A 10,375-nucleotide genomic window follows, 5' to 3' on the forward strand; every position below is an offset into this window, starting at 1 on the left:
GGCCCCGGCGGGGGAAGAAGGAGGCGGAGAGCCGAGCTGGCGTAACGAGACTTTACTGAAAACAGAAAACCGGGCGAACCAAGGATTACAAACAGGAATGTGGACTCGTAGCAAAACAAAACAAAACAGAACAAAAAGGAAGGGGGGACCGGTCGAAAGAACGGAAGGAGGGAGCGAGATCGAGGAAAGGGGCAGAAAATTTTTTTTTTCTTCTTCCCATTTCTTTAAAAAACCAACACAAGAAAACACACACACACACAACCAACGTTTGTTCCCGAGTAGAAACATAAATAGGGCAGAATCGAACACTCTGTTCTTCTCTCTTCCAAAGGAAAAAAAAAAAAGTAAAAGGAAAGGAAAGGCAGGATTTGAGGCTGCGCCCCCTCGGAGCCCCCTTCCGCGGCGCGGTGTACAAAGGGGCAGCCGAGACGCGCGGGTTTGTGCAACACGGGGCGGCCGCGCGGGGGACAGAGGCAGCGCGAGGGCGGGGGGTCATGCGCTCGCCCCCCCGGGAGCAGGGGGTCCAGCTTGTCGAGTCCGGGGCGCCCCTTCCGAGTCCTGGGCACCCTCGCGGGGGATCCCCGGGGGCTGCGCCCTCTCTGAGTTCCTGGGCACACTCGGGGAGGGGGGTCCCCAGGGCCGCACCCTCTCCAAGTCCGGGGCGCCCACGACACCCCCCCCGCGAGCCCGCCCCTCTGGGAGGGTGGCCGCGCATGCGCCCCGCGCGCGGACTCAGTACGCGGGCACCTGGTGCTGGGGCAGCAGCTGGCAGCCGCTGTTGACGTGGCTGAGGACTTTCTGCTTGAGCTGCGCCACCTGCTCGCGCAGCAGGCTCGCCGTGGACGCCAGCTCCGTGTTCTGGCTTTTGAGGGTCTTCACTTTCTCTTCCAGGCGCGAGATGCGCTCCAGCTTGCGCTTGCGGCACTTGGAGGCGGCGATGCGGTTGCGCAGCCGCTTGCGCTCCGCCTTGATGCGCTCCTGCGTGTCCATGTCGATGGGCGACAGCGGCGGGCTCTCGCCGAAGCTCGGCACGTCGGGCACCGTCTGTGGCTCGTCCTTGAGCGCAGCCAGGCGCGGCGGCCCCAACGCGCCCGGGGGTGGCGGCGGCGGGAAGGGCACAGGTTCGGCAGCGAAGGCGACCGTCGCGGCGCCCCCCGCGCCCCCGGCGCCGCCCGCGTAGCTGCTCAGGTTCGCGTAGACGGGCGCTTCGGGCGCGGCCGCCGCCGGGGCCAGCTCGCCGGGGGGCGCGGAGCCCGTGGCCGTGCCCGAGGGCCCCCCGGCGGCGGCTGCGGCAGCGGCGGCCGCGCCCGCGCCGAGCTGGTTCTGCTTGTGTAAATCCTCCAGGGCCTTGACGAAGCCCTCGGCGAACTCCTGCTCCTCGCTGGCCGCCACCTTGGGGTAGAGGAACTGTGTGCTCGTCGGCGTCGTGGTGACCAGCCCGTTGGACTGGATGATGAGGCGCTCGAGCTCGGGGGAGGCCAGCTTCAGCAGCCCCAGGTCGGGAGAGGCGAGCAGGCCGTCGGGGGGTGCCGCGCTGGGACCGCCGTCGGCGCGCAGCGGGGTAGGAGGCGGCGCGGCCGCAGGCTTGAGCGCCGCCGCCACCTGCTCACTCAGGCTCAGCGTCAGCGCGTCCTTCTTCATCATGCTGCCGGCCGCGGCCGTCGGGGGCGCCCCGGGAAACAGGCGGCCCGGGGACGCGAAGCTGCCGCCGCTGCCACTGGCGCCGCCGCCCAGGCCGCTCAGCGCCTCATCGCCGTAGAAGGGTGTTTCCATCCTCCGCCTCCCCCGCCGCGCCGGCCCGGGGGGGAGTGGCCGCGGCCTCCCGGGGGGCCCGCGCCCCCCCGTCCGCTCGGCCCTGCGCCCGCCCCGGCCGCGGCCGCTGCGCCCGGCCCTCCGCTGGCGCCGGCTCCTGCGCCGCGCCACTCTTGCGCCCTCTTATAGCCTCGGCTCGGCGCGATGAGCTCACCGCCCCCGTTCGCCATTGGGTGCGGGTGACGTCGCTCATTTGCATGGAGGGGCGGGGCCAAGCCACCGGCGCCCGCCCGGCCGCCGTTGCCCCGGCGACGCGCGGTAAACGGCACAACAGCGCGCTGCCTTGTGGGTTGACGTCATGGGGGCGGCCGCGCGCCCGGGCCGGGTCACCCCGCCCCGGGACCGCTGTGTACGACCGATCTCCCTGGCGCCGCCTCCGCCAAGGCACGTCCCGAGTGGCGTGATGGGCCCGGGCCACCAGGCGCCCGCCCGCCCCGAGGCCCCGCCCCGTGTCCGCGCGTGGGGCCCCGGCCGGGCGGGGGCGGGGGCGGGGGCGGTGCCGGCCTCCGGGGACTGGAGGGGGATGGGGTCCCGCATGGATAAATAACTCCTTGGCGCCTCCTGTTCTGCTGTGCCGCCAGCGCCTCCCCTAGCGCGCTTTCTGGAGAGGCTTTGTGCGGACTCGGGGCTGGAGGCCTGGTGGGGTTTTCGGGGGCTCGCCGGGGGTGTGGGGCAGGTCTGCGTTCCTCACCCTCCCTCCCTCCACCCTGCGTGTGATTGCTCAGGGAGAGACAGGGGAGGGGAGAGGAGGGTCGCCAGAAGTTGCTGGAAGCGCTTGGATCCTGATCATTTTCACTGAGTGCGTTCTAGAACCAGGAGTCCGACTTCCTGCCTTGACAGATGGGAAACTGGGCTTAGAGAGGTGGAGTGACCATCTCCCGAGAGTTAGTTAGGAGTCACAGCAGGGCCAGGGCTGTGATTAGGCCTGAGTTCTCGTCCACCCTTAGAACCCTAGAACCTGGGAGTCCAGGCCCCTGCGCAGCCCTTTCCTTCTGCCGCCCACGTTTTAACCCTAGGTCTGTCAGGGCTGTGATGTCCTGGGAGAGGGTGCCCAACTCCAGGGGCTGGGCTGATGAGGCAGGAATGCCGGCTATAATTATCACATGCTTGTTATCACTATCTTGGCTGTTAGGGCTTAATGGGCCACTATTAAGACTGGCTGGGAAGGGGGTGTGAGGGAGGAGAGATGGACCCACCCTAACAGTACTCACAAGGGATCCTTAGGACATCTGGATCTGACCTACAGCCTCTGCATGCACCCCTCCAGCTCCCCACCTCTGTCTGAATGGAGCCCACACCCTCCTTTCCCTGACCTCCTTCCCCTCAGTCTCTCTGATCCTTGGCCTCCCAGTTGCAGGACTAATCGTACCTCTGGGCCTTTGCACGTGCTATGCTCTCTGCCTGGTACTCCCTTCCCCCAGTGCAAAGATGTGTCTTCAGGAAGTGCCTCACCCTCAGACTTTATTCCTTTATTGTAGCCTCTGAATCTGCCAGAATGATGGAGTGGATCGTAGTCCCTGAAGGTCAGGGACATTGCCTATGTTGAGCCTGCTGACAGGGCCTAGTATAGAATGGATGCTCAGTATTAAAGGTGAATGCGGGGCTGGGTGTGGTGGCTCATGCCTGTAATCCCAGCACTTTGGGAGGCCGAGGCAGGCAGATCACTTGAGGTAAGCAGTTCAGGACCAGACTGGCCGAAATACAAAAATACAAAAAAAAACAAAAAACAAAAATAGCCGGGTGTGGTGGTGTGCCTGTAATCCCAGCTACTCAGGAGGCTGAGACATGAGAATCGCTTGAACCCAGGAGGCAGAGGTTGCAGTGAGCTGAGATTGTGCCACTGCACTCCAGCCTGGGAGACAGAGCGAGACTCCAGTCTCAAAAAAAATAAAAAATAAAGGCGAATGCAACAAAAGGTTGCTTGTGTGGGTGGTCTCTAGCCTCAGTTTGTCTGCCTGGCCTTACTCCTTTTCTATCCTCCTTACTCACCTGCCTCTGCCCCCAACTCGGCCCTGGGGCATGAAGGCCATAGGGGAGGCTGTCCTCATCACCAAGAAGGTGGCCTGTCGGCCACGCGCGGTGGCTCTCGCCTGTAATCCCAGCACTTTGGAAGGCTGAGGCAGGCATTTGAGGTCAGGAGTTTGAGACCAACATGGTGAAACCCTGCCTGACCAACATGGTGAAACCCTGTCTCTATTGAAAATAAAAAAAATTAGGCCGGGTGCGGAGGCTCACGCCTGTCATCCCAGCACTTTGGGAGGCCAAGGCAGGCTGATCACGAGGTCAGGAGATCAAGACCATCCTGGTTAACACGGTGAAACCCCGCTTCTACTAAAAAATACAAAAAAAAGTAGCCGGGCGTGGTGGCAGGCGCCTGTAGTCCCAGCTACTCAGGAGGCTGAGGCAGAAGAATGGCGTGAACCCGGGAGGCGGAGCTTGCAGTGAGCCGAGATCGCGCCACTGCACTCCAGCCTGGGCAACAGAGCAAGACTCCGTCTCAAAAAAAAAAAAAAAAAAAGAGAAAAGAAAAAAAATTATCCAGGTGTGGTGGCAGGTGCCTGTAATCCCAGCTACTCAGGAGGCTGAGGCAGGAGAAACGCTTGAACCCGGGAGGCGGAGATTGCAGTGAGCGGAGATTGCGCCATTGCACTCCAGCCTGGGCAACAGAGTGAGACTCCGTCTCAAAAAAAAAAAAAAGAAAGAAAAAGAAAAAATAATAGGCTGGGTGAGGTGGCTCACACCTGTAATCAGCACTTTGGGAGGCCGAGGCGGGCAAATCATCTGAGGTCAGGAGTTCGAGACCAGCCTGGCCAATATGGCAAAACCCTGTCTCTACTAAAAATACAAAAATTAGCCAGGCATGGGGAGCACACCTGTAATCCCAGCTGCTCTGGAGAAAGTCAGGAGAATCACTAGAACCCAGGAGATAGAGGTTGCAGTGAGCTGAAATCATGCCACTGCACTCCAGCCTGGGCAACAGAGCAAGACTCCATCCTAAAAATAATAATAATAATAATAATAATAAAGACCTGGCCGGGCACGATGGCTCACTCCTATAATCCCAGCACTTTGGGAGGCCGAAGCGGGTGGATCACGAGGTCAGGAGATCAAGACCATCCTGGCCAACATGGTGAAACCCCGTCTCTACTAAAAATTCAAAAATTAGCTGGGCATGGTGGCGCATGCCTGTAGTCCCTGCTACTTGGGAGGCTGAGGCAGGAGGATTGCTTGAGCCCGGGAGGCGGAGGCAACAATGAGCCAAGATTGCACCACTGCATTGCAGCCTGAGCAAAAGAGTAAGAATCCGTCTCAAAAATAATAATAATAATAGGCCAGGCGCGGTGGCTCACACCTGTAATCCCAGCACTTTGGGAGGCTGAAGTGGGCAGATCACCTGAGGTCAAGGGTTTGAGACCAGCTTGGCCAGCATGGTGAAACCCTGTCTCCACTACAAATAAAAAATTCGCTGGGCATGGTGGTGCATGCCTGTAATCCCAGCTACTCAGGAAACTCAGGCAGAAGAATCGCTTGAACCCAGGAGGCAGAGGTTGCGGTGAGCCAAGATTGTCATTGCACTCCAGCCTGAGCAACAGAGCGAGACTCTGTCTCAAAAAAAAAAAAAAAACAAAAAAAAACCATCTCTACTAAAAATACAAAATTAGCCAGGCATGGTGGCACATGCCTGTAATCCCAGTTACTCGGGAGGCTGAGGCAGGAGAATCAGTCGAACCCAGGAATTGGAGGTTGCAGTGAGCCAAGATTGCGCCATTGCACTCCAGCCTGGGCAACGAGCGAAACTCTGCCTAAAATAATAAAATAATAATAATAATAATAATATTAAAGACCTGGCCTGGCAGGCCTGGGATCTGAATTGCCAGGGCAGGGAACTGGGGGTGTGGGTTTGTTTTGTCTCTAGATAGGTTAGGAAGGTGTCTGTCTGCCTATTGGAGTGTGTGTCTGTGTGTGCACCTGTGTCTGTCTATATTTGTGTTGTATAGACAGACGCAGGTACACACACACAGGTACATACTCAGATCTGTGGGTCTCTGTGCTCTCTAGCCCAGGTCTACCCTGGACAAAGAGATCCCTAGTGGGACAAGATCCAGCCCCCAGACCTGTAGCCAGCCCTGCCCTGGGAACCCCTCTCTGGGCCCCGTGCAGTGTGGCCAGGGTGGAGGAGATGGGGTCATGCCTCTCCCTAAGGCAGGAGGTGAGTGGGCGGCGCACAGAGGCCCTGCCCTGAACTGGGGCCTCAGCCTTGGCAGCTGGGGAGATGGTCTGGTGAACTGTAGGCTGAGACAGCCTGAACTGAGTGGAGCATTTTCCTGGAGGCAGGCAGGTGAGATACAGAGGCCTGTTACCTCTCTAAGCCTGTTTTTCCTTCACGAAAATTGAGCAAATAAACCTACCTACTTCGTGGAGTATCGCGATTTTTTTTTTGGAAATGAAAGGCCTCACATATTTATTACTGAACCCTGCCAATCCACGCGTTCATAACAGATTCAGAGAGGAAAACACGTCGAACTCTCCAGATAGTGGTGACACTTTCAGCTTGATATGGTAACGTGATCGTGAGCTTCAGACAGCACGAATATGTGTGCCATCGCATGTGCAATTTCTTATAGACCCAGCTTGGTTCTTCTCCAGTGACCTTTTGGAATTGTACCTGATTTTAGTTCCAGTTTTCATCCAAATCCACTGGGAAATGGGACGATTTTGCTTTTGTTTCTTGGCCAGGAATCGCTTAATCCTGAAAATCTTGTGAGAAGACATGGTGAGAAGCGGAGTCAAGAACACACCACGATGGCGGAGAAAGGAAAAGCATTGCGATTTTTATTGGATTTGAAGAAATAGTAAGGGGTCAGGCCAGGCGCGGTGGCTCACGCCTGTAATCTCAGCACTTTGGGAGGCTGAGGTAGGTGGATCACGAGGTCAGGCGTTCGAGACCAGCCTGGCCAACATAGTGAAACCTTGTCTCTACTAGGCCGGGCTCAGTGGCTCATGCCTGTAATCCCAGCACTTTGGGAGGCCGAGGCGGGTGGATCACGAGGTCAGGAGATCGAGACCATCCTGGCCAACACGGTGAAACCCCGTCTCTACTAAAAATACAAAAAATTAGCCTGGCGTGGTGGCGGGACCTGTAGTCCCAGCTACTCAGAAGGCTGAGGCAGGAGAATGGCGTGAACCTGGGAGGCGGAGCTTGCAGTGAGCCAAGATTGTGCCACTGCACTCCAGCCTGGGTGACAGAGGGAGACTCCGTCTCACAAAAAAAAAAAAAAAAAAAAAAAGAAACCTTGTCTCCACTAAAAATACAAAAATTCTCCCGGCGTGGTGGCGCACGTCTGTCGTCCCAGCTACTTGGGAGGCTGAGGCAGGAGAATCACTTGAACCCAGGAGGAGGAGGTTGCAGTGAGCCAAGATCACACCACTGCACTCCAGCCTGGGCAACAGAGTGAGACACCATCTCAAAAAAAAAAAGAAAAAAGAAATAGTAAGGGGTCAATAAATGCTTTCTATGATTGTATTATTTGGCCAAACGTAACTGCAGTTCTTTGGTTTTGAGTTCTCTCAGCTTGGAATACCCTTACACTCTTGGCGAACTCCTACTCATCCTTCAAAACCCACCACCTTCTCCAAGAAACCCTTCCTGACCATGTCCCCTAGGACCGCCGTCAGTCCTCTCCATCTGGCTAAGAGCTGTCTGTCCCCTATCTGTGTCTTGTTCTGTCTCCTCCATAGAAGGGGAGGAGAGGTCTTCAGGGCTGGATGGGGAAGTCCTCTCCTGGCCCCTAAGTATGGGAAGCTGCCTTTGCCACCCACAAGGGCTCCTTTTTTCTTTTTTCTTTTTTTTTTTTTTTTTTGAGATGGAGTCTCGCTCTGTTGCCCAGGCTGGAGTGCAGTGACTTGATCTTGGCTCACTGCAACCTTCCCTTCCCGGGTTCAAGCAATTCTCCTGCCTCAGCCTCCGTAAGTAGCTGGGATTACAGGCACGTGCCAACATGCCCGGCTAATTTTTTTGTATTTTTAGTAGAGATGGGGTTTCACGATGTTGGTCAGGCTGGTCTTGAACGCCTGACCTCATGATCTGTCCGCCTCAGCCTCCCAAAGTGCTGGGATTACAGGCTTGAGCCACTGCTCCTGGCCTCCCTTTTTCTTTCTCTTTGCATTTTCTGTTGCTCCGCCTCAATGCCTTTTCCTACCCTCTCCTTCCTCCTCCCAGCCAGAGAGCCCTCTGGGACACCCCATTCCTGTCCTTCCATTTGTCCCAGCCCTGACCCCACAGCAGCTGTTGGTCCAGCTCTGTCCTCCCAGAGTGGGGGTTCCTCCGGGGCAGATCTGAAGCCACTTTGGACATATGGGCAGAGGGTGTCTCTAACGCCATCAGCTAGTCCCACGCAATGAACTAGAGAGAACTTTCATTCATTCAATCCACATACACTAAGCCCCTACTGTAAGCAGGGGAAAGGGCACACATGAACAAGACCAACATCTGCACCTTTGTAGGCCCCCACACAAAGGGAGAGCCAGACCAGCGCAGTTTTCAGTAGAATCAATGGTGTCCCCGCCATAGATGGTAATGGAGGGGGTTGATATTTTAGAGTTGGGTAATCTGGGAGGGGTGGCCCAGGATGTAACACCAAGTGACAGACAAGCTGGACCTAATTGCCAATTATTGGGGGATCAGAGTGTTCCGGTAATAGGAACAGCCAGTTCAAAGGCCCCGGGGCAGGAACCAGTTGGACACATTTCTAGAAGGTGGGGAGGTAGGTGGGACTGGATTGGGAAGCCAGTGAGTGCCAAAGGAAGAGAAGGGGAGTGCTGACGCCTCCTCTGCTCAGGAGGGATTTGCCCCCAAGGCAGTGAAAGTTGCAGGTGAGGTTGGGGCAACACTAGGGCTTGGTCCGGGACTCTGCATTTTCACCTTTATCCCAGCAGCAGCTCCACGAGTGGTGAGGGACGTTATCCCACTTCTCAGGGCAGTGTCTGGAGAGGGCGCGCAACGTGCCCAGAGTCGTACAGGCCAGGCCAGAGAGAACCCTGCCCTCCAAGCAGAAGCTGAACCTGACGCCCCGCTGCCGCCGGGGTTTGAATCGTTGCGGCTGTAGTCCTTCCCCAGCGCAGAGATTTCTTGTTTAAAGCAACCTGCAGGCCGGGCACAGTGGCTCACACCAGTAATCCCAGCACATTGGGAGGCCAAGGAGGGAGGGTCGCTTGAGCCCAGGAGTTTGAGACCAGCCTGGGCAATCTAGTGAGAACTCTTCTCTACAAAAATAAAAAAGTTAGCTGGGCATGGTGGTACACGCCTGTGGTCCCAGCTACTTGGGAGGGTGAGGTGGGAGGATCGCTTGGGCCTGGGTAAGTTGAGGCTGCAGTTTAATTTTTAGTCTTTGTTTGAACACCCAGAAACCAAAAATCACCTTGATAAATCGGAAAGCCCCAAAGAAAACCGAGTTAAGCAGGCAGCCGAAGGGGTGAGGTGGAGCCAGGCACTCACGACCCCACAGCGGGGAGGTGGGGCTTGTGAGGACCCTAATCCGGCGCTTAGGACCCTTAGGCTCGCAGAGGCAGAACTTGCAGGGAAAGTGCCCCGACGGCCGGACCCCCGCAGGGCGGTCGGGAGCGGGGGCGCCAGACTCGGGCTGGGGGCGCTGTCTGGCCCGCACATTCCTGAGGATCAAGTTACCCGAGAAGGCTGAGGCCTCTCTGTTCCCCTCCTGCCAGGCTTCCGCCCTCTCCAGGAGCAAGAACCGCAGTCTGTCCCCAGTCCAGCGCAGGTGTCTGCCCAGCCTCTCGGAGGGGACTCAGGCCCTGCCCTCTGGACTGGCACCGGATCCATCCTGCCTCATAAAACCATTTTACACATGAGGAAACTGAGGCACAGTCAGCCCCCCTTCAGCATTGATGCAACCAGATTGAACCTGGCTCTGCCAGCTTTATGACCATTTTTACTAACTGGGCAGGCCTAGAAGAATGGTTCAGTCAAGTGTTTGTTGATTGACTGACCATCTAGAATCAGTCTCCAAAACCTCTTATTATAGCACAAGGAGAAAAGAACTTCCCATACCACTTACCCTCCTACTCCACCCTAGGACAGACAGGACCCCTGCACTTATCCAGCATGCATTTAATGTGCACTTCCTGTATGCCCAGGCCTGGGTTAGGCCATTTCACAGGTAGATATTGGAGAACCAGAGGGTTTGGGGATCAGAAGGTAGTGAATTTGCTTTCTTTAGACCAACTTCAGAAATTGGTTTGGGCCAGGCAAAGTGGCTCACCCCTGTAAGCCTAGCACTTTGGGAGGCCGAGGCAGGAGGATTGCTTGAGGCCAAGTATTCAAGACCAACCTGGCCAACATAATGATACCCCCGTCTCCAAAAAAAAAAAAAAAGAGGCTGGGCACTGTAGCTCATGCCTGTAATCCCAGCACTTTGGGAGTCCGAGGCGGGTGGATCACGAGGTCAGGAGATCGAGACCATCCTGGCTAACATGGTGAAAACCCGTCTCCACTAAAAATACAAAAAAAAAATTTGCCAGGCGTGGTAGGCGGGCGCCTGTAGTCCCA

At 56.9% G+C, this 10,375-nt stretch overlaps 1 protein-coding gene across 1 annotated transcript; it reads right to left on the minus strand.

Annotated features, from left to right (window-relative positions):
* Positions 1 to 37: 37 nt before the first annotated feature.
* JUND (JunD proto-oncogene, AP-1 transcription factor subunit) lies at positions 38 to 1,912 on the minus strand. The gene has a single exon (XM_009252983.4). It carries the CDS (start codon positions 1,771 to 1,773, stop codon positions 733 to 735), a length of 1,041 nt encoding a protein of 346 aa, XP_009251258.4. The 5' UTR covers positions 1,774 to 1,912; the 3' UTR covers positions 38 to 732.
* Positions 1,913 to 10,375: the final 8,463 nt, after the last annotated feature.

Source organism: Pongo abelii, chromosome 20 (genome assembly GCF_028885655.2).
Source record: "Pongo abelii isolate AG06213 chromosome 20, NHGRI_mPonAbe1-v2.0_pri, whole genome shotgun sequence".
NCBI classification, from domain to species: Eukaryota; Metazoa; Chordata; class Mammalia; order Primates; family Hominidae; genus Pongo; species Pongo abelii.

Excerpts from the sequence above, each read along its gene's own strand:
- JUND (XM_009252983.4), bottom strand. The coding sequence starts at position 1,773 with ATGGAAACACCCTTCTACGGCGATGAGGCGCTGAGCGGCCTGGGCGGC.